This window comes from Bos javanicus, chromosome 13 (genome assembly GCF_032452875.1).
Source record: "Bos javanicus breed banteng chromosome 13, ARS-OSU_banteng_1.0, whole genome shotgun sequence".
NCBI lineage: Eukaryota > Metazoa > Chordata > Mammalia > Artiodactyla > Bovidae > Bos > Bos javanicus.
Genome location: NC_083880.1, coordinates 15,592,245 through 15,616,880, shown reverse-complemented (window position 1 = coordinate 15,616,880; position 24,636 = coordinate 15,592,245). Strand labels below are relative to the sequence as shown.

At 41.7% G+C, this 24,636-nt stretch overlaps 1 protein-coding gene across 3 annotated transcripts in view; it reads left to right on the top strand.

Moving 5' to 3' along the window:
- The window catches only part of TAF3 (TATA-box binding protein associated factor 3), a 122,457-nt gene that overhangs the window by 87,133 nt on the left and 10,688 nt on the right, over positions 1-24,636 (top strand). For all 3 annotated transcript variants that reach the window (XM_061435738.1, XM_061435739.1, XM_061435740.1), the window contains 2 exons: positions 63-1,891; positions 9,395-9,477. In XM_061435738.1, the coding sequence (XP_061291722.1) occupies positions 63-1,891; positions 9,395-9,477 (1,912 nt within the window). The remainder of the gene's footprint in view (positions 1-62; positions 1,892-9,394; positions 9,478-24,636) is intronic.

Genomic DNA, 24,636 nt, shown 5'->3' with positions numbered 1-24,636 from the left:
CCCTTAGGGTATTTTTTAAATATATATATCCTAATAACACTTCTTTTTTCTTCCTTCCCCAGAAGAAGAAGAAGAGCAGGTACCCACAGATGGAGGCACGTCAGCAGAAGCCATGCAGGTTCCCCTGGAGGAAGATGACGAGCTGGAGGAAGAGGAGATTATTAATGATGAGAATTTCTTGGGTAAGAGGCCTCTGGACAGTCCGGAAGCTGAAGAAATGCCCGCGATGAAGCGGCCACGCCTGCTAAGCACCAAGGGGGACGCCCTGGATGTGGTGTTACTGGAGGCTCGAGAGCCGCTCAGCTCGCTAAACCCCCAGAAGATCCCTCCCATGCTGTCCCCCGTCCACACCCAGGACAGCACGGACCCAGCTCCTCCATCACCAGAACCACCAATGTTAGCTCCGGTGGCAAAATCACAGATGCCAACCACAAAACCATTGGAAGCAAAGTCGTTTACACCCAAAACAAAGACTAAAACCAGTTCTCCAGGACAGAAGGCGAAATCACCCAAAATGATTCCGTCACCAGCCATGGTCGGAAGTCCTATTCGGTCTCCAAAAACCATATCCAAAGAAAAGAAATCTCCTGGACGTTCCAAGAGCCCGAAGAGCCCCAAGAGCCCCAAGGTCATGACTCACATTCCCCAAGTACCTGTCAGACCTGACACACCCAACAGGACTCCTTCAGCCACAATAAGTGAGAAAATCAGTAAAGAGACTGTTCAGGTGAAACAGATACAGACACTGCCTGATGCTGGGAGACTGAACAGTGAGAGTCAGCTCAGAAAGGCTGTCGTCACCGACAAGACCATCGATGACTCCATTGATGCTGTGATCGCACGGGCTTGTGCGGAACGTGAGCCCGATCCTTTCGAGTTCTCTTCTGGGTCTGAATCAGAAGGAGACATTTTTACCAGCCCTAAGAGAATTTCAGGTTCAGACTCTGCTACCCCCAAAGCCTCCACCTCCTCCAATAATTTCCCCAAGTCCGGGTCCACCCCTCTGCCTCTTTCAGGCGGAACTTCAAGTTCGGACAATTCGTGGACAATGGACGCATCCATCGACGAGGTGGTTCGGAAGGCCAAGATGGGGACCCCTCCCAGCATGCCCCCCAGCTTCCCTTACATTTCCTCCCCTTCGGTCTCTCCTCCCACCCCTGAGCCCGCGCACAAGGTGTATGAGGAGAAACCCAAACCGCCGGCCTCCTTGGACGTCAAAAAGAAGTTGAAAAAGGAACTGAAGACGAAGATGAAGAAGAAAGAGAAGCAGCGAGATAAGGAGAGGGACCGGGACAAAAGCAAGGAGAAGAGCAAAGAGAAGGAGAAAGGGAAGGAGAAGGAGAAAGACAGGGAGGCCAGCAAGGAAGCCAAGTACCCCTGGAAGGACTTTCTCAAAGACGAAGAGGCCGATCCCTACAAGTTTAAGATAAAAGAGTTCGAAGATGTGGATCCAAAAGCCAGGTTGAAAGACGGGATTGTGAGGAAGGAAAAGGAGAAGCACAAAGACAAGAAAAAAGACCGAGAAAAGGGCAAAAAGGACAAAGAGAAGCGGGACAAAGAGAAAGTGAAAGAGAAAGGCCGCGAGGAGAAGCTGAAGGCCCCCCCGGCCCCGCTGGTCCTGCCCCCCAAGGACGTGGCACTGCCCCTGTTCAGCCCCGCGGCCGCCATGCGCATCACGGCCGTGCTGCCCTCCCTGACGCCCGTGCTCCCCGAGAAGCTCTTTGAGGAGAAGGAGAAGCCCAAGGAGAAGGAGAGGAAGAAGGACAAAAAGGAGAAGAAGAAAAAGAAAGAGAAAGAAAAGGAGAAAGAGAAGAAGGAAAAGGAGAGGGAGAAAGAGAAGCGCGAGAGAGAGAAGAGGGAGAAGGAGAAGGAGAGACACAAGCATGAGAAAGTAAGCACTCTACCTTTGGGGCCCCGTTTGAACCCTGTCCTGGTGGAAAGCGCAGGTAGAGCCAGCAGCTGTCTGTCTGTTCCGGATGTAAATCACCCACGGCTTAACTGGAAGCTGGTCTGTAATGTGTTTACAGAATTTAATTTTAAGTCTCAAACCCATAAACCTGTCATCAGCCTCCCCCCTCCCCTGCCCTGCCCCCCCATACACCAGAAAACGTTCAAAATTCATAAGCCTGAGAGGAATCCAATCCATAGGCCATCATATCTCTGTTAGCCACACTAATCTCTGGCCAGTTTAAAAAGATCTGTACTCTTCAATTGTAAATAGTATTTTTTTTTTTGGTAATTATCAAGTCTGCTGCATACCGATCTGTACCCAAATGGTAGATACCTGGAAAAAGCAGGACCTAGTTTTCTCAGAGCGGGCGAAACCATGGCCCTGCCCTCCTAAGAGGACAGCAAGGCCCACGGGTCCTCGCTCCCTGACACGGCTCTCTGGTTGGTGAGCCGTTTTGCAAGTATTTAAGGTCATGCCTGTCTTCTACTTTCTGTAACATGTCTTATCCATCTGTTTTCTGCTTTAATAAGATGAGGACACGTCTCTTGAGTATCTAGCTCATCTGACAGCCTGGTTAGTGGGGAGAAACTAATGCTGAATATTGTCCATGTAAGTAGCTCAGGCTTCCATAGAACACAGTCTAAGAAACCGATGTATCCATACATCCTGCAGTTTGTAGCGGGAAGGACCTCGAGCCCTGTGGCACAGGGTGTGACCTCTGCCTTGATAGCTTTGCTGTCGCCCCACCATTCTTTGGATTACAGCGGTTGACTAGTTGATTAGACAATTTCTTTTAAACTTTCTTAAAAAGTGTCCAAGTATTCCTGCTGCTATACATGCAGACCCTCAAAGATCCTCTCCCTGCCCTCTGGGAGCATCCCTTTTTGAGGCTGGCTACAAAATCATACCCAGTAATATTTCCCACATGGTAAAGTGTGCTGTATTTGACCTACAGCAGCTCTATAATCCATACTTTTGCACTGATTTTCATTTCAGACTTAACTGGGAAAATTAGTTTAGCTGATGAGCTAACCAGGATAATCTCAAATTTTCCTGCCTAACTTTATTCTTTCTCTGTTCCCCTTGGCTATTATTCTAAAATATAAAGAAGTAGAGTGGAAATTCTGAAATTAATAACTGAACATCAGCAGGTTAACAAGACACAGAAATCCAACTCTTTTTTTGTCCATTTTTGAAATCGCTTTATTATTGCATTATTTTCCCGTGGTACCTGGAAGATTTTAAAGCACTTTCACGTGCCTTAGTTTCTCCCCTGACACCCATGTGACATGGGTCTGGTGGGTATTGTTATAACATGTATGGATGAGACATAAACATGTCTCATGTTTATGGATGTTTATGTTTATGGATGAGAAACAGCCTGAGCGACTTGTCCAGGATTGAGGTCACAGCCAGCAAGAACCAGGTCCTTTACACACAAACTTGACTTCCCATTTTGAAATGTTTACAGCAGTTAGCCGCTTGTCCATTAGGTACGTAGTAACTTGGCAGAGGAGCCCTTAGCAAATCAAGAGTACGGTTGCTTTCACCATCTCAAGCCTGGAAAGTCCATGGTGGGGGTTTCAGTGGCCACTGTGACTTGAGTAAAGCGCATCAGGTTAGCTGGTAAAACGACCCCTGCCTTTGGGAAGGACCAGTCCCTCAGACCATCGTGGTTGGAGGCTCAGTTACAAGCCACACAGATTTCACCTAACAGGTAATCAGGCCCTTGTATCAGTTTTGATGGTTATGGAGCAGTTTTTAAAGATAAAAACTTATCAAAATCAGCCATCAGGGCTTTAAAATGAATAAACGTTGCTGTCTCTGGAGGTCAGCCCGAGTTCCCACCCTGACCTTTCCAGCCTGTGAGCTTGGGCACCTGGGCACCTGGGTGAGAGTAGCTCTCCTCACCACGTCCCCTTGGGGCAGCCTGCTGCGCCTCACTTTAGTTGTCTTACTTCTGCACACATAGAAGACTAAGTTGGGGGAGAGTGGTCTCCCCGGTTCACGCCTCTTGACAAAAGGTCCCCGGCGTCTTTCCTTTCTGTTGTAAGTATACTGTTGACTCATTTCCATCATGTTCTCATCAGCTTTCACGATGAACTAGTGAAATGAGGGGCTTTCAGTAAACAAAATCTAACCTCAGTAAGAAGGGGGGAATATTCCCTTCCTGTTTCTTACAACTGTCTGTTCCATGAAGAAACTAGTAACTTCATGTTAAATGAATCTGTTTGAGTTTATAGACGCTTCCTCAAGCCCATGCCCAAGGCTGTGGAGGCACGAACTGAACTCTTACTGAGAGCCCGAATCCTGTTTCACTCTCCCCACTGGATCCCACTCCTTATATACCTGACCACAACCGTAAATCTTCTGACCATCTGTTTAATAGTTTAAACAGTTTATCAGTGTTAGCTAGACTATGTTTCTGAATGGAAATAATGTAAAGACCTTCATTGTTAAGAAAGACAGCAGAGTAGTTGCCAGTTGGAATACTTCAGCATCTAAAATTTTAGGTTATTAAATTCAGCTTTCCACCAGTACTATTTTGGGGTGTTTTTCTGATATATTAGCATAGATAGATATCTGAACCAGTGCTGGCTGAACTTGCTGCCAGTGGCACACATATATAGGGGTGTGTGTGTGTGTGTGTGTGTGTTTAATGAAAGAAGTTTAACATTAAAAAAATAGAAAGTAAAAACTTGGCCAGATTATATTGACAAAGCTGCCCATTACCTTTGCAGAAAGTCCCTGTCAGAAGATAAACTTTAAAGCTGGAATGCATGAAAGAGTTCCAAGATAGAATTTAAATTTAAACTGATTCTTTATAGATAAGCTTTTTAAAAATCCACCTCTTTGCTTCAAGTCAGGATTTTAAAAATAAATTTCCCCTTTAAATCTCTTGAGCGATTTTCATTTTTTGCAAGGCCGCACTGCTGGTGTCCTGGAAAAATGGAGAGTTAGAGCTTTATCAGTTGGTGCCCTGAGGTATGTGGCAAAGAAGCTAAATCCTTGAAGATTAGCAAAAAAAATGCAGCACATGGCAATAAGGGGCTTATATGACGACTAGTATTAGTTCAGGTGAAAGAAGTATTGCTTATACATAAAACTGGACAAATCCACTGACAATGTATTTTTAGTTAGCTACAAAGGAGTCTTATATTACTGGACTTTGCTTCTTTAGTGAATTGGGAAGCTTAGTAATCCACTGTAAATGCTCTTCCACGCGCCCCAATTCTCAGCATCATTCTAAAGTACTCTTCTTTTATTTTAACCCTTACAAGCTCCTCTTTCCCCTGGATTTTGGCTTCGTGCCATTAAAAGATGGTGTCAGTCTAACTGTTCAGGAGATCGAAGCCATTGTCATCCAGTGTTGATTGCCACCGGATGGGCACATGAGAAGTCATTGCATGATTGTAGGAAACTTCCCTGTGTTTTTATCTGGGTGGCTACTCAGATAAAGGCAGCGTGAACAAAGGTCTGGAGAGAAATTTTTATTTAGAAAGTGTGCTTTCTCTATCAACATTGTTAGCATCCTTACTAGTCTTTTTCTATGCTTGCTTGAATTTTATCTTTCAGTTAAATCTGCTTTAAGAATGAAATGAAAGTATTTAACTGCTTTTCAGTAGGGTTGCCATACGTCCTGGCTTGCCTGGGACAGTCCAGTTTACACCTGTTACATGGTGTGAATAACAGCTCCTGCTTTCGCTGTCAAAGCTCTTTCTGGATGGGGTAGTCACCCTAATTACAGGGAAAACTTTGAGCCGAGGTAACAGGTTCTGAGTTGTTCATTAATTCAGCAATTTTACTAAATATCTCTTGTCCTCAGGGCACATATATACCGTTTTTAATCTGACTCTTAAAATAGCCTGCATTTTTGTTTCCTTTTGCTTTTACATATTGTATCATTTAACTTTTTAAAATACTGGTTGTAAAAAGACCATGCCTTGATTCTTTTTGTCCTGCCAAGTCATTGCAGTCAGCCTCAAAAAGCCAGCAAGTTCAGTTGAATGGAGGTGAGGCCAACATTCATCTCAGTTTCCATGTAAGCTAGTTTGTTTTCCATAGGAGAAAAAACTGTATTTTACAGTCTACCCTAGCCATCTCACAAGTACGTGTCACTCACCATAAAAGACATTGACAAAGAGACTGAATAGTTCCCTGTAGGATATCAGCATCGCCAGAAGAAAAAGACCCAAACTATGTGGCAGAGAGTCACAAATACTGTGGTGAAACAGAGGGTGAATTGGGGGCAGAGGACTAAATTTCGGTCATTTACTTACTAACTTTGTAACTCTGGCCAAACCACTCAATCTTTCTGAGCCCTCAGTTACATGTGAGTAATAATTCCTTCCACACACCTTAGAGAGTTATGGAGATCACGTGGGATTGTGTGTATGGGACACACTTGGTGGAGTGCTGTGCAAGTAAGTTGGAATTATTGTGCAGTGTGGTAATAGGAATGGACCCGAGTAAAGTGAGAAGCATAATGATACTAAAGAAGATTTTTTAAAAGGGCAAACGGCTTTATTTTTTTAATAAAGCTTAAGGGGTTTTAATAATAGTTTTGTGGGTTGAAGGAATATGGAATATTACTTCTAATACTAGCATCACTTATGAGTGTATGTGTGAGACCCTAAAATATTTTAGAATTGAAGAAATTTAGGAACTTTATATAATTTTTCATTCTCTGAATTAAAAAAAAGAAAAACTGTATTCAGTCCTAGTTTTGCCATTTTTGTGACCTTAAAATAGAAAAGGAAAAGGAAACAGAAAGAAAGGGAAAATGGTTGCTTCACGTATGATCATTCTGTCTGTAAAATGGAAACCATAACACCTGCCCCACCTGTTTGTTAAAGAACCTGAATGAGAACATCTGAAAAAGAACCAGACGTAATGCCTGGCAAGCATTAAGTGTTTTAAAACTGTTTGTTTGCTTGGGACATACTTATTTTCCCAGAGGTAACAGAATGGTGAGAAAAATATAGAAACCTTAGTAGTTTACAAAATAGGCTAGACCATTGGTTCTCAGGTTTGGGTTAGATATAGATGTCTGTGGTCAAAGAATCAGAGAAAGTGAATTCAGAGGTTTTTCCGTGGGTCTCTCTCTGCCCCCGCCCCAGTGACCCTTGGTCCCCGAAGCCTCGAGGAAACTACTGGATTAAGAATGGGGCAAAAGTGAGACCATTTAGAGGAGCAGGTTTTTGTGGGGAAACTGATAAGATTTAGATGTGGTGAAATCTTTATAGAGTAGTTGAAAATGTCCAGCAGACAGCATTATATTCTGGTGTTACTTCCAGTCAGTGCTGGTCCAGAGAGGGTGATTTTGAAGACATGACATATTGAAAACTTTTACGACCAAATCCATGAATGTGAGTGAAGTTGGTGTCGGGTGACAAGAAGAGAGGACCCAGCGAGCAAAGAAGGACTTTGTTCAGGTCAGGGAAGGAGCATGGTGAAGATCTCAGTGGAGCAATAGACAGGAACACTAGGGAAGAGTGGGTGTCTAGAAAGAGTGGCTTTAGTTGGGCCAGAAAGGAGAGTGAAGTTGGGTGAGGAGTGGAAAGACTAGAACATGTGAGAGGTCATCAGCTGGAGGGTAAAGGGGAGGTAAGTGTTTTAAATGAGAGTTGAGCGCATTAGAAAGCTGGAAGAAAATAATGGAACCGAGACAGTGGAGATGCCACAAATAAGGAGGAAGTTTCTTTCACAGACTGGAGGAGACGGACTCTAGTGTAAATGTGGGTGCAGACATTTGTAGGGAATGGAAGGAGTTGTGCCCAGTGGTTTCAGCATTGTTTCCTGTGAGGTTTGATGAGCAGAAGGGGAAGGAAGTATATGGGATGGGTCTTAAAAGCTGTAAATGTTTGAAATCATTGCTTCCGATCGATTCTTAAAATATATCTTAGGCACTTATGTGTCAGACCCTACAACAGGCACTGGGAAATAGCAATGCACAGAGCAGGCATGGTCTCCACTCTTATCTAGTTTAGCAGAGAATCCAAATAGGTAGACAGTCTTAAAGGCACAGATGAAATTGGAGTTTTGGTGGCAGAAGCTGGAGCAGTTTTACATTTTTTCTTTGGAATTAGTGCTCTGGAGAATGATTTCAGATTGGTCCTGGACAAATGGTGAAATGACTGAGAGGCAAGGAGTTGAGGGTGCTTGCAGGATAAGTGGGTCATTCAGCAGAGGTTGGTTGAGTACCTCCTGTGTGTCATGCACTGCTCAAGAGAATGAATGAAGTCATAGGTCTTGATGGGACCGTGGATTTACAAAAAACAAACAAAACTCAAGAAAGGGACAGGTTAAAACATACAAAAAATGGTAGATTTGATCAATGTGCAATATATTGGTTCTGTGAGATACTATTGGGTTGACCCAGAAGTTCCTTTGGGTTTTTCCTTAATATCGTAGGATAAAAACCATGATGAACTTTTTGGCCAAAGGCAATATATTGAGCACTGTGTTATAAACTCCTTCCCCTTTAGAACCATTGCACAATTTCTTTTCTTAATTTCTCTTGAGCTTGAAATACATAAATCAGAGGTTGGACCAGTTGTCGCAGTGACTAGCGGCGTTCTCCTGCCGAGCCAGGGATGTTGATGCCTGGCAGTGCCTGGGACATCTGCTCAACAACAAACCACCCCACCGAGAATGCCAGTGAAAACCCTGTTGAAAAACTGTGGTGCAGGTGATAATTTGAACGGCAGGGCTTTTTCTCATTTTGTTCATTTAAAATACTGATTTTACTATAGAGGATCTTCAAGTCAGAAATTGGAAAGAAGCCCTTTCAATACCATAGTTGATTTGTATGTTCCTTTTCTGATTATTAGCTCAACTATTTGAGCTGGTATCTTCAACTTACTCAGCAGTCACTGCCTTCACCATGAATCCTTTCTAAGTAAATATGTTTTGTCTCTTACAGTATTTTAGATCACTTTTCTACTAGCAGCCAAAAAATGAAGCAGTTCAGTGCTATCATTACACTGGGTGGGTCAGTTCTCTTATATGGCATGATAAACGTAAGATGAGTTTAATGTTTTTCAAGACCCATAAATTTTATCTTATAATGAAGCTCTTTCTGCAGTTTTTTGCTATTATATATTAAGTCTGGCAGTCACATAAATATTCCACTGAATGACTGAGGCAACAATTCTTGTTTAAAAATTCTGACAATAAAATCCAAGAAATTAATCAAAACTAAGCAAATACAGAAATAGCTCCCATATTTAAAGTGTTTAAAATTGGGGGAATTTCTCATGATGCCTGAGTGTTTGAGAAATGAAAACTAAAGAGCCCCAGGTTAGCTTTACCTCTAGCACCTCAGCCACATTTGAAACTCAAAAGCCTATCAAGTTTGTGGGGATGAGGAAGTAGGGGAAAAGGGAGGTGGTACTTCTGTTGAGAAATGTGTAATTGACTGTAATGTACTGTCTTCGACAGATCAAAGTGGAGCCCGTGGTCCCAGCCCCAAGCCCCGTCATCCCCAGACTGACTCTCAAAGTTGGAGCCGGCCAGGACAAGATGTAAGTACTGACGTTGCGGTGTAGAGGGCATGAGATGGAACTTAACTTTCATTCCTCTTCCCTAACGGGTTAGAACTCTACGGATCTTTCCAATGTGAACATGTACAATCAGGCTTTATTCTGAGAAGTCTTCATTCTCAAATGTTTATTGGTTTCCTTCTCAGAGTAAATGCTTACTGCTTTATTCAACATATAGGAGCCTTTCTGCCCACCCCACCCCCAAGCCCCTCACCCCAGTTCTTCTCTTCTTTTAAAGACTAATACAGGACATTGTTTCTGCTTAGTTTGTGAGGCCCCGATTATCTGAAAAATAAGAAACTGTATTGAATGGACTGACTGCCCACATTACATCCAGGTGGATGTAGTATTAAACCTTCTCAAACGTGTGTTCTCTGTCACCAGGACAAAGAATGAAGATTCTCTTCCTGCTCAGATGGCACATGGTTTTATTCTGTGTGTGCATATAAAACAAGGATAATGCCAAAAGCTTGGTCAAGCACTGTATCAGTGACAACTGAAGTCTGAATTATCCACCCTTTTTTTTAAAGAGAGAACTGGAAATGTAGACCTGGTGTTTACTGTTTTTTTCTTAATTTCATGGAATCATCACATCGGCCTAGCCTTCTTCAAAGTTAATTTGTTGGCTGTGTTTCTTTTATTCATTTTTGTGATATGAATTAAGACTTAAAATGCTCTTGTGTGATCCTCATAAGGTGATGAACATTGATCTTTTTTTTTTGCAAATCATGTTGAAAATCATCTAAAAACCATACTATGCATCATTTCAGTGAATTTTACAAGCTCAGAGTACAAATTTATAACTGTACTTTTTACCCGTAAAGCCTAAAGATGGATTAGTTTACATCACAAGCAATCAAATGTTATATAGAAAATAGGTTTACAAAGCATTTAACTTTCATTCAATTTTTAACCATAAAGATCAAAGTAGGAGCCATGAACTTATTTGTTTAGTAGGTAGAGTAGACAACAGCAAGTTTGCTTTGCATTCTCATCATTCGTTCCATCTTAGAGTTTGTGTGTTGGACAAGGCAATGGCACCCCACTCTAGTACTCTTGCCTGGAAAATCCCATGGACAGAGGAGCCTGGTAGGCTGCAGTCCATGGGGTCGCTAAGAGTCGGACACGACTGAGCGACTTCACTTTCACTTTTCACTTTCATGCATTGGAGAAGGAAATGGCAACCCACTCCAGTGTTCTTGCCTGGAGAATCCCAGGGACGGGGGAGCCTGGTGGGCTGCCGTCTATGGGGTCGCACAGAGTCGGACACGACTGAAGCGACTTAGCAGCAGCAGCAGAGCTTGTGTGTAGCGTGTATTTTATGCAGCCACTGCTTCTGTTAATTCCAAATGTAATACTGAGAAAAAGTCCAGTGTCATTCCTATTAATGATGGTGTAGGGCAAACATGGCCTTCTAGGAGAGTGTGTATTCTTCTGAAGATTGAAAGAAGAAAATCTGGTTAGTGCTTTTCTTGCCTAAATTATCTACGTAATTTCCACATTGCTTGTTCTGGTTGTGCCAGCAGAGACCCAGACAGTAGGCTGTAGTATTACTGACAAGCTTAGAAAATGGACCAAAAGTACCATAGATTGAGCTCTTTTTAAACCAAATACTGTGCAGGTGCCCTTCTATCTTCCCTACAAAAATTGTAATCATGTCCTTATCCCTCAGCCATTAGCTAGTTAGCACAGGGACCCAACCAAAGCACCTGTACCTGCCATCTCCTTAGAAATCCTGTCTTTGGGTTCATTTCTCTGAAGGAAAGATACTCTTACCTATCTCTGGACAAATACTCTTCTCCTCCCCATTCATATTTTATTCCAGTTTTGTCCTAAATCACCATTACTTCACCTTTCCTTACACATACAAGTTCAGCTTGCTTATTCCTTTAGAGGAATAAGATTTTTAGAAAGGCATTGATAGTAGTAATCTTCACATCTGCCTTTAAGCATCTTTCTGTTGTTCGGTTGACTAATTCCTTTCCCTCTCAATAAATCACTCATATACCTAAGGTATTGGAAGTTGTGAGAAATAGATCCTATGACTCTGGAACAGAATGTCCAGTATCAGGGAAATTATAGTACCCAGACAGTCTAGACAAATTGTCCTTGAAAGTATAACATGTAACGTGACCTTTCTGATATTTAGGAAATAACTCCCGTATCATATGAATAATCAATCATTTGACCAAAGTCAGAGCCAAGGAAATATATACTTATAATGAACAAAGGACACGACTGAGCGACTTCACTTTGACTTTTCACTTTCATGCATTGGAGGAGGAAATGGCAACCCACTCCAGTGTTCTTGCCTGGAGAATCCCAGGGACAGAGGAGCCTGGTGGGCTGCTGTCTATGGGGTCGCACAGAGTCGGACACGACTGAAGCGACTTAGCAGCAATGAACAAAGGAATAAATTAAGTGAAATATATTACATTTTAAACTTGAAAGAAAAAGAGGCCCAAGTCACATATTGTTGTTCATTCGGTATGTCCTGCCTGACTCTTTGTGACCTCATGGACTGCAGCACACCAGGTTCCTCTGTCCTCCACTGTCTCCTGGAGTTTGCTCAAGTTCTTGTTCATTGAGTCAATGATACAATCCAACCATCTCACCCTTTGCTTACCTCTTCTCCTTTTGCCTTCAATCTTTCTCAGCATCAGGGTCTTCCAGAGTCGATTCTCTGCATCAGGTGGCCAAAGTACTGGAGCTTCAGCTTCGGCATCAGTCCTTCCAGTGAATATTCAGGGTTGATCTCCTTGCAGTCCAAGGGACTCTTAAGTCTTCTCCAACACTGAAATTCGAAAGCATCAGTTCTTCAGCACTCAGCCTTCTTTATGGCCCAGCTCTCACATCCATACATGACTACAGGAAAAACCATACCTTTGACTTCTATGGACCTTTGTCAGCAAAGTGAGGTTTCTGCTTTTAAATATGCTGTCTAGGTTTGTCACAGCTTTCCTTTCAAGGAGCAAGAGTCTTTTAATTTTATGGCTGCAGTGACCATCCGTGGTGATTTTGGAGCCCAAGAAAAGAAAAGCTGTCACTGCTTCTATTTCCCCCCCTTCTATTTGCCCTGAAGTGATGGGATTGGATGCCATGATCTTAGTTTTTTGAATGTTGAGTTTCAAGCCATCTTTTTCACTTTGCTCTTTCACCCTCATCAAGAGGCTCTTTAGTTCCTCTTCACTTTCTGCCATTAGAGTGGTATTATCTGCATAGCTGAGGTTATTGATATTTCTGCTGGTAGTCTCAATTCCAGCTTGTGATTCATCAAGCCTGGCATTTCGTATGATGTACTCTGCATAGAAGTTAAATAAGCAGGGTGACAGTATACAGCCTTGATGTACTCCTTTCCCAATTTTGAACTAGTCCCTTATTCCATGTAAGGTTCTAACTATTGTTTCCTGACCCACATACAAGTTTCTCATGAGACTGGTGAAGTTTTCTGGTATTTTCTTTTCTTTAAGAATTTCTACAGTTTTTTTGTGATCCACACAAAGACTTTAGCAGAGTCAGTGAAGTGTAGTCAGTTAAGCTAAAGTAGATGTTTTCCTGGAATCCCCTTGCTTTCTCCATGATCCAAAGAATGTTAACAATTTGATCTCTGGTTCCTCTGCCTTTCCTTTTTTGTTTTTTGTTTTTTTCATTTTTGGCATTTAGTTCAGAAGAAATTCAAAGAATTGAGTGTCCCTACTATAACAAATCACTTTTCATTTCTGTTTGCTTATTTATGTGAACAAGATTTCTCAGTGTTTCCATTCATCAATATTAGAAATAGAAATTGATATTGATAACACAACATTGTAAATAAACTATACCCTAATAAAAAATTTTGGGGGGTGGATTTTTATCTTTTTTAATTTATTAATTTATTTTTATTGGAGGCTAATTACTTTAAAATATTATAGTGGTTTTTGCCATACATTGACATGAATCAGCCATGGGTGTACATGTGTCCCCCATCCTGAACCCACCTCCCTCCCCATCCCATCCCTCAGGGTCATCCCAGTGCACCGGCCCTGAGCACCCTGTCTCATGCATTGAACCTGGACTGACAATCTGTTTCACATATGGTAATATACATGTTTCAGTGCTGTTCTCCCAAATCATCCCACCGTCTCCCTCTCCCACAGAGTCCAAAAGTCTGTTCTTTATCTCTGTGTCTCTTTTGCTGTCTGGCATATAGCGTCATCATTACCATCTTTCTAAATTCCATATATATGCGTTAATATGCTGTATTGGTGTTTTTCTTTCTGGCTTATTTCACTCTGTATAATAGGCTCCAGTTTCATCCACCTCATTAGAACTGATTCAAATGCATTCTTTGTAATAGCTGAGTTAATATTCCATTGTGTATATGTACCACAGCTTTCTTATCCATTTGTCTGCCGATGGACATCCAGGTTGCTTCCATGTCCTGCCTATTGTAAACAGTGCTTCGATGAACATTGGGGTACACGTGTCTCTTTCACTTCTGGTTTCCTCGGTGTGTATGCCCAGCAGTGGGATTGCTGGGTCGTATGGCAGTTCTATTTCCAGTTTTTTAAGGAATCTCCACACTGTTCTCCATAGTGGCTGTACTAGTTTGCATTCCCACCAACAGTGTAAGAGGGTTCCCTTTTCTCCGCACCCTCTCTAGCATTTATTGTTTGTAGACTCTTTGATAGCAGCCATTCTCACTGGCGTGAGATGGTACCTCATTACGGTTTTGATTTGCATTTCTCTGATAATGAGTGATGTTGAGCATCTTTTCATATGTTTGATAGCCATCTATATGTCTTCTTTGGAGAAATGTCTGTTTAGTTCTTTGGCCTATTTTTTAACAGGTAGTTTATTTTTCTGGTATTGAGCTGCTTGAGCTGCTTATATATTTTTGAGATTAATTCTTTGTCAGTTGCTTCACTTGCTTCTTCTGCCTTTTCTAAACCCAGCTTGTACATCTGGAGGGTCTCAGTTCACATACTGCTGAAGCATAGGCATAGCTTGAAGGATTTTGAGCATTACCTTGTGAAATGTGAAATTAGCATGTGAAATGAGTGCAGTCGTATGGTAGTTTGTACATTCTTTGGCATTGCCCTTCTTTGGGATTGGAATGAAAACTGACCTTTTGCAGGCTTGTGAGCACTGCTGAGTTTTCCAAATTTGCTCACATATTGAGGGCAATACCTTAACAACTTCAGCTTATAGGATTTGAAATAGCTCATCTGGAATTCCATCACCTCCATTAACTTTGTTTGTAGTAATGCTTCCTAAGGCCCACTTGACTTCACACTGCAGGATGTCTGGCTCTAGGTGAGTGACCACACAATCATAGTTATCCTGGTCATTAAGATATATTTTTTGTATAGTTCTTCTGTGTATTCTTGCCACCTCTTCTTAATCTCTTCTGCTTCTTGAAGAGATATCTAATTTTTCACATTTTATTGATTTCCTCTATTTCTTTGCATTGTTCATTGAAGAAGGCCTCTTACCTCTCCTTGCTATTCTCTGGAACTGTGTATCCAGTTGGTTAGCTCTTTCCCTTTCTCCCTTGCTTTTCACTTCTCTTCTTTCCTCAGCTATTTGTGAGGCTTCCTCAGTCAATCACTTTGCCTTCTTGCATTTCTTTTTCCTTGGGGTGGTTTTGATCACTACCTCCTGTACAGTGTTACAAACCTCCGTCCATAGTTCTTCAGGCACTCTCTTTACCAGATCTAATCTCTTGAATCTATTTGTCACCCCCACTGTATAATCATAAGGGATTTGATTTAGGTCATACCTGAATGGCCTAGTGGTTTTCCCTGCATTCTTCAATTTAAGCCTGAATTTTGCAATAAGGAGCTCATGATCTGAGCCACAGTCAGCCCCAGGTCTTATTTTTGCTAACTGTATAGAGCTTCCCCATCTTTGGCTGCAAAGATGCAAAATAATCCCCAGGAGTTGGTGATGGACAGGGAAGCCTGGTGTGCTGCAGTCTGTGGGGTTACAAAGAGTCGGGCACAACTGAGTGACTGAACTGAACTAACTTCTGATGCAAAATGATCAATCTGCTTTAACTATTGACCATCTGATGATGTCCATGTGTAAAGTAGTCTCTTGTGTTGTTGGAAGTTGTTTGCTATGACCAGGGTGTTCTCTTGGCAAAATTGTTAGCCTTCGAGCAAGCCTTCTTCATTTTGTATTCCAATGCCAAACTTGCCTGTTATTCCAGTTATCTCTTAACTTCCTACTTTTGCATTCCAGTCCCGTATGATGAAAAGGACATCTTAGAAGATCTTGTAGGTCTTCAGAGAACCGGTCTACTTGAGGTTCTTCAGCATCAGAGACTGGGGCACAGACTTGGATTACTATGTTGAATGGTTTGCCCTGGAAACAAACCAAGATCATTCTGTCACTTTTGAAATTGCACCCAGATACTGTATTTTGGACTCTTTGATGGACTATGAGGGTTACTCCATTTCTTTTAAGAGATTCTTGCCCACAGTAGTAGATATAATGGTCATCTGAATTAAATTCGCCCATTCTCATCCATTTTAGTTCACAGATTCCTAAGATATGGATGTTCACTCTTGCCATCTCTTGCTTGACCATATCCAGCTTACCTTGATTCATGGACCTAACATTCCAGGTTCCTCTGCAATATTATTCTTTAAGGCATCAGACTTTACTTTCACCACCAGGCACATCCACAACTGGGCGTTGCTTCTGCTTTGGCCCAGCCTCTTCATTCTTTCTGGAACTGTTAGTAATTGCCCTCCACTCTTCCCCATAGCATATTGAACGCCTTCCCACCTGGGGGGCTCATCTTCCGGTGTCATATTTTTTGCCTTTTTATGCTGTCCCTGGGACCCTCGAGGCAAGAATCCTGGAGCGGTTTGCCATTCCCTCCTCCAGAGGACCACGTTTTGTCAGAACTCTGCACTGTGCCCTGTTTTGTGTGGCCCTACACGGCATGGCTCATACTTCATTGAGTTATGCAAGCCCCATTGCTGTGAGCAATAGGATTTTATATAAAATACAACATAGTCAGTAAAGCGGGGTCTTTTTGTGTTTTTTTTGTTTTTTTAAATCTAAATCCGTGGTCAACAACCTACGGCCATGGGCTAGTCCATCCCACTGTGTGTTTTTTATGGCTCGGCTGAAAGAAATTAAAAGAAGGATAACACTTTATGACACTTGAAAATTATATGAAATTAAAAGTAATCTTTTATTATTGTAGTATAGGGATCATGGCTTATTCCTTGGCAGTAATGATGGAAAAGAGACGGTAGATTCATATAAACATGCCTTTATGTAGTTTGTATTCACCTGGGGCTGTAATGATGCTCTTTTGAAGTGGAATTAATGAGTAGACTAGGACTCAAAGGGGGGGTTTGAATAGTCTAGGGGGAGGAGTTTATTTCTGAAGAACAGGCAGAGAGTAGAGTCTTTTGAAACCATAGGAAAAAGAAAACACTTTACAGGGTTCAAATTATACCCTCTTGTTGGAAGATCTCTAGGACAATATTTAGTTTCTAAATCTTATATAAAGAAATGATGCCTCTGACCCATGATCCAGGAAAGTGCTTTGAGGTTAGACTGTTTCCCCTCTTCTCTGTTATTGTTCTTGGAAACCAGACAGAGGGCCCTTGTCCCCCTTGATTGAACGCTCCTGCTGAGTGTGGTTTGAAGGGTCTGTGGGGATCCAGTGCCACCTCCTGATTGTGTTAAAGTTCAAGCTGACTCCAAGCACCTCAGATTCCTTTAACAGGTATCCCAGGAATGAGGACCCAGAGTTACCCTTAGTCTATATTGAAGAGGAAACTAAAATACTGATCCTGAAGTTACAGACTCAGCATCTGTAGCTTGCAGGGGTGGTGTGAATGGGAAGAAAGAATGCATTCAAGTAAATCAGTGAATAACTGGGTCTGGCCTGATGGCCAAGCTTTGCCGTGATGCCGAGAGAGCAGATAGGTTTAGCTGGCCTGGGACCAGCGCCTAATGTCATATTGGTCAGGTCAATGCGGATGCTGTTGAGGTCCCCCTGGACTTATGTGCTGGAAGGGACGGTGAGTGTCCCTTGTGATCAGAGGCGCTATGGGCTGGCCAAGTGGCAGCACAGTTGCCATGTTATTTGTTGTCCCAGTCTTGTCGTTTACTGAGTCAGTTTATTTTGAGTAAGCCTAGGAAAATTGGGCTAACTTTTGGTGTCTGTGCATTTTGTCATTTCTGTGAAGGATATAAACAGAAGACAGTGGTGTAAGCCAGGGAGCACCTGAGGGGCGGGACTGCTTAGACAGGATTGTCAGAAGAGACATGTGGAGCATTAACTGTGTGGTTGTATTTATAAAGCTCAAAATTCTATTAAAGGAGCATCTCATTTAAAAAGGCAACTTGAAGTATTGGTAGAGTATTAAGAGGAAAGGCCCTTGTATGTAGATTTGAGGATAACAGTGGTGGTTGGGGGTTACGGTCTTCCCCTCCTCACGTTTCTCCATGTCTCTTCAGGCTCTCCTCTCGCTGGCGCTGGGGAGGTGGGTCTGTCCTTTTCTCCGTCTGTCCTGTAGCTCTTTTGGGGGCGCGGGGCCGAGTGGCTGTCCTGCCACAGTATCATTTGGTCTGGTTGGTGGGGCTGCTATACTGGAGAAGTTTGGAGCTGGTCTTGCTCTCAGGGCACTGCTGCCCTGGCTCAGAGAGCTCACCAGGGACGGGTAATGAGTTGGGCCCCTCCACACATCCAGCCGGCTTCCCAAGTGGCGCTAGTGGTAAAGAACCAATGCAGAAGACATAAGGGACACAGGTTCAATCCCTGGGTCAGGAAGATCCCTTGCAGGAGGAAATGGCAACCCACTCTAGTACTCTTGCCTAGAGAATCCCAAGGACAGAGGAGCCTGGTGGGCTACAGTCCAAAGGGTCGCAAGGCTTTGGACACGACTGAGTGACTTAGCATACACACATCTGGTCATGCTCAGTCATTGTTCCAGGTAATACCCGATACTGTATTTGGTCAAGTGATCCAGAATCATTTTGTGTCACTTTCATGAAAATAATATCATTACCATTAATAATTCTAAATTTTCTTTTGTCTGAGAGGGCACAATAGATACTCTCTGTTACAAGTTTAATCCTTTTCCCAAAATGCACACAATTTGCCAAAGTATTTTTCATTGACCACTTTACTGCTGGCAACTAGAGTTTTCCTTCTGCTAACACTTTGTCACCATAGCCATGAGTATTATCAGATTTCTTACAATTCAGGAAATTCTTTGATTAATCAGACCTCTCTTAGCAGAGGTACTGAACATTGGATGCTTTCCTTTTCCTGTAAGTAATTTAGTTTTTTGTTGCAGTTTATAGAGTTTAGTTTATGCCTGGGAGGAGGCTTCTTTTTTAAAAATTTATTTATTTTTAATTAAAGGATAATTGCTTTACAATATTGTGTTGGTTTCTGCTGTACATCAACATGAATCAGCCAAAGATACATATGTCCCCTTTCTCTTGAACCGAGGCTGCTTAATAGATATAATTTCTAAATTATCTATATATACCATAAAAATGGAAGCTAAAACTTTTTGCTCATTAATCCTGAAAAATAAATGGTTAACCTTTAAAAATGTAAAGCAAGTATAGGTATTTGCTGTCTTTTCTGTGATCCAAACTTTTCTGATTAACTCTTTTTGACAGTACAACCAGAAATAGAGGATAACTATGCACAATTACAAAAGTAACCATTTAAAATATTTTTAAAGAAGGTAAGCATTTTATGTTCTTATGTAACCAGATTTAACTGAAAGACATTTAATAGGTAAAATGTGTATAGTGGTATTTTAGTGGCAAGTTCTTTAGAAAAATAATAGCAAATTATTTTTATTTCACTTTCTGCATATTTTCCTACACTTAAAATGTTGTTTATTCGTATGTAGCTTTTTTCTAGTTTAAATAAATTTAAGAGTGACTTAGAGAACATAAAATAAAGATACTGGAAAATACAAGGAAACCAAGAACAAGGTAAGGAAAAAAGAAAATTTGTACATCAGATATGATCACGACTTCCTAGCAATAAGGGCAGAGTGAGATACATTTTTTTAAAAAGAAGGTACCCCTTAGTTTCTCAGGAGAGACAACGTTTTTCAAGATGCTAAATTTGACGTTTTATTTCCATAGGAACCTAATGGCAAAATAGCCATCTTCCATAGCAGCTTTTACAGCAGATAAAAGGTGTTTTTTTCTTTGACTGTTTCTTAGACCAACCCCTAGTCCAAGGATGTAGCCTCGGAGCACACGCAGTGCAGGTGCTTCATAAAGAGTCCTCCCTTCTCCAGCGAAACGCTTCTCATGCTTTCTATTAGTCAGGACTCTGGGCGCAGTAACAGAAACCCTAATCAAACTAGCTCAAACCATGGTTAAAGCGGTTTATTTGACTTTAGGCAAGGTGACTTTAACCAAGGTTCAAAATGTGTCATTAAAATTCTGCTCACTTTCTTTTTCTCTGTCTGGCTTCTGTGTGGAGGCAGAGATGGTCCCAGTTGCTCTTGGCCGGCGTGGTTCTTTCTGTACTCATAGGCTGAAGCCCCCTACTTGACAGCACCCCTTGTTGGGTCCCATCCTGGAGCCAGCCAGCCCCAGTAGGGGGGATGGAGCCCTGTTGGAGAGGGCTGGTAGGTTCCAGAAGCAGAGAAGGGTGCTCCCACTGGGATAAGGGGGAGGGGCAGGCAGAAACGATTGATATGCTTTTCTTTTATGTAGAGAAAGGCAGTCAAGTTCATGTTTTAATAAAAGCATGCTGAAGAGGCAGAGCAAGGGAGCTTGTTGTTTAAAAAAAAAAAGATGATCCTTTAGAAATAAAGTTCAAGAACATTTCAGACCATCGTCCTGTCGGACTTGGAAGGCCTTTTGTTCTTCCATTTTTAATTTGTTTCCCTTGCAGTAAAACTGTCTGCTTTGATTTAAAAAAAAAAAAAAAAAAGATTGAAAAGTGTTGATAGTTAGTTTTCTTTGTTTTGCCCTGGTTAACTTGCCGCTGACACAGAAACATTTCATAGGTATTTTGCCTGTATGAGAAGCTATCTAACAAGAACAGTGACCCCCCAAAAAATTAATAAATAAGAACAAAAAACTTAAGAATGACTGTATTTAAAATCTATGGCAAATAACTTATTTTTAATGCTAGTGAAATATGGTACCATGACAAATGAAATTTCCTAGCCGCTGAACAATGAGAACACAAATTGTGGGTGGTAGCCATTATTCTTGCTACTTTTTGTACTTATATTGATAAATTCAACAGACCCAAACCCATATATCTCAGTTATAATTCCAAGAGGAAGCAGGTCGTTAACATTTTTCTTTCTCGGGTCTTCAGCCCTTTTCTGATATTTTCCAGACTGGGAGGATCTTGACCTTCTTAGAGCACTCTCTCTTTTTTACCCAGCTAAAGTTTAGATGAAATCCGCAAGTTTGATTTCTTCCCCTGACACATGGTAGTTTGTCGACTATCGCCAAAGATTCAGTGTATCCAAGAGGAAAAAAAAATAGTATGCTGTCAGAAAAACTGGCTTCAGGTTTTGGGAAATGTTTTTACTACCCAGTAAAACAAGTGGAAAGATTATAATCAAAGCATTTCCATCTTACTTGTAAACAATTACAGCAGTCCTTACACGGATGCCACATTAGAAGACTGGGGAAAATTTACTGGATTCCATTCTAATGCAATTAGAGCTAATTTTGTTCTTTAAATGAATAAAAGGTCAGCTAGTAAATCTAGCTTATCTTGCGTCCAGACTTCAATAAATTGTTTTATTTAATTTGTTGTAAAAGATCTTATCCTTAATGGGTCTAGGTCTTATTTAGTTCACTTAGGTTTTAAAATATTTATGACCACCTTTTTAGATATGATTTGAATGATAGTTGGAAAGTTCCTCCCTGCCGTGTTATCAAGGCCCAGGATCACTAATTGAGTGAATATAGGAAGGTACTTAAGATTTGTTATCTAGAAAAAGCTGATGTGAACTTCCAGAATTTAAATGTTCTTTAACCTGTGACAGGCAGAGGTGATTTAGCTATATCATGGTAACCTTTTGGATACTGTCTTACCTATAATTTCCCCTAAAGATCAAACTACTTGCACTTCTAGTGTTTAAAGAGAATGTATCCCTCCTAATGAGAACATTCTTATTATTACTGATGACAACACAGAAAATTTAAATCCTTCGCATCCTATCCTTCCTGTCGTTTTATAGGGCTGGCTCAGATGGTGAAAAATCTGCCTGCTATGCAGAAGAGTTTTGATCTGGGTTTGATCCCTGGGTTGGGAAAATCCCCTTGGAGAAGGGAATGGCAACCCACTCCACAATTCTTGCCTGGAGAATCCCATGGATAGAGGATCCTGGCCGGCTACAGTTGTGGAGTTGCAAAGAGTCAGACACGACTGAGCAACTGAGACTTTCACTTCAATATTAAAATATTTCCGTAGGGACTTTAGGGGCACAGTGCAATGTTTCTTCCTCTCTGTCCCCGCCCTGGCCTCCTTGTGAGATGAACACTCGAGTCCCAGCCCGACCTCTGTGACGGAGAACCCACACGGGTTGGGTTCGGGGACTTGTCCCTGCGGGGACTGACTGGCTGCATCGCCCCTGTTTGGATTCACTCTTCCAGGTTCCAGAGCTGCACCTGTCCTTGCGGCTTGTCCTTCAGCCTGGTCCAGGAAGGAGCCCAGCATCCCTCCTGACCTTCAGGACCCGTTCCTTCTCCATCCCCACCTTTCCTGGCCCCGCCCCGCCCCCCCCCCTTTGTTACCTCCTCCCGTCTGTATCTTCTCTTCCCTTCTCCAGTCTTCCCTTGGGTTCTGCCATCCTGACCCTCACACACACACGCCCACTAGCCTCCCCTCCAGGTGAGGGAAAAGTCACGTAGATGCCTCTTCTCATTTTCACTTTTCAAAACGTATTCCTTATATGGACTTTCTTCCAATTCCTCCCCCCCCCCCCCCCAGTTTTATTCCTCAACTCACCACATCCTGGTTTCTGCTCTGGAAACTTTCCTGAAGCTTCTCATTAAGATGATTAAATGCATCCTGAGACAAATGCTGCAGCCCTGAGACTTCATCCTTCCTGTTCTTCCAATACCTTCTTCCCCCCACACCCTTTTTGAAAACCTCTAGTCCTTGTTTTCCATGACACGATGCTCTCTTTCTCCATCACTGCTTCTGTTTTTCTTTGATCACTTTCTCTTCTTGCCCTTGATCCACCACTCTGTTATTTCTCCCTAAATTTTCTTTTTTTTCTTTTCAAAGTTAGGCAATAATGATTCCCAAATCTTTCCTTCCAGCTCAGATTTCTCCCTAAGATGTGGCCTAGTCTGCCCAGTTACCTGCTAAAAAGCCCAAGTGGGAGGACCAGAGAGGCATTTCAAACATGTGCTTAGAATCTTAATCAATTATTTCTGCTTCTTTAGCCCACAAAGGTGGAAAGTATATATATATATATGTGTGTGTGTGTGTGTGTGTGTGTGTGTATGTGTGTGTGTGTGTATTTATTTCACTGGGCTTCCTTGCTGGCTCAGGCTAAAGAATCTGCCTGCCAAGCAAGAGATGCAGGTTTGATCCCTTGGTTAGGATGATCCCTGGAGGAGGAAATGGCAACCCACTCCAGTATTCTTACTGGGATAGTCCCATGGACAGAGGACCCTGGTGGCTACAGTCCATGGAGTCACAAAAGAGACATGACTTAGTGACTAAAACAACAACAGCAACAACAGCATCTACATATGTAGCACAGGCTATAAATGTATATTTTTTTCATGCTATTTACAGAGGAAGGTAAAAGTTCATGTAAAGCATGATCATTTTGGATAAAGACACAACAGCTATTATCAAAGTTTAATATATTTTAAAGTAATATCGTTGGGTTTTCCAAGCACAACCTCAGTCATAACTGAATATTACAACACTATAGTGAGACACAGATCTTAATCACAATCTTATTCATTTTTCTAGTTCACTGAATATCATCTTCCTGCTTTTAATGTTTTCATATAACTGGGATGTTATTTAACCCTACAATGAATGAATAAACAAATGAATGAGTGCTTGCTCATCTTTTATAGTTAACTTGCATACTTTCATGTGTAAGCACCTCATCCTTCTCTGTAGACTCCTGGCCCAGAAAGTATTAAAAGTGAGGTTTCATCAGTCCCTACTGTTCAGTTTCATTTGGTTTGGCTTTTTCTTATTGAAGGCACCCTTTCTTTGCTGGAGAGAAGCAAAAGCTTTTCTAACATCACAAAATCTTTTACAAGTTCTGACTCCGGGGAATTTGTTTTTTTTCCAAAAGAACCCTGGCCTTGTCCTGGAAAACACCTTCATGGTCTTACATGTTTTAAAAATTATTTTGCATTTGAAAAATACTAATTTTGATTATATACATAGTAAAAATGTCAGAAATACACTTGTGCAAGTGGCAAATTTGGATCAGATGTTGTGTCTTCTCTCAGGAACATAGATATAAACAATCATAACAGAAGGTAGAAAGTGTGAAAATCTGTAAGAGATACATCTCAACTGATCCAGATGTTCAAGTTGATTACTTCCAGCCCAAAAGGATCAGAAAAGACTTGGGTGGAGCTGAATTTGAGGAGAGTCTCAAGTGCTGTCCTCCTGAAGTCACTGTGTATTGGGGGGGGGGGCGGTGGGGGGTGCTGGCTATGTCACCAACAAGATGGACATGGAGGTTCATTCTTTTCTGTTCATTTTTTACTTGTAGGCAGTTTTATAACTTAAAATTTCTGGATGTGTAAGACATTTCCTTGCCTCCAAAGTTGAGACTGTATAATAAGATGTGTTCAGAGAAGTCTTGCTTTCCATCCTATCCCTCTGCTTTTATCCTCATGGCACTACACCTTACCATTTTTGTTTCTTTTTTAAATTATCTTTTTGTCTATCTTTCTGAAAATACTGTGAAGAAAGACACATTTTTATTTATCTAAGCACTCTTGTCCTTCTAGACCATTTTACAGATTTTGAACATCTGACAGTAGAAGTCTAATCACTTGGGGATCTCCTTTGGAAAGGAACAGTCTACAGTGGCTATATTTTCCTCTAATTACTTCATGCAATCTGTTTCATTTTTCAAATAGGTCATGCCTGAATTAAAAGATAAAATGTTTGCCACTTGGTATGTACTT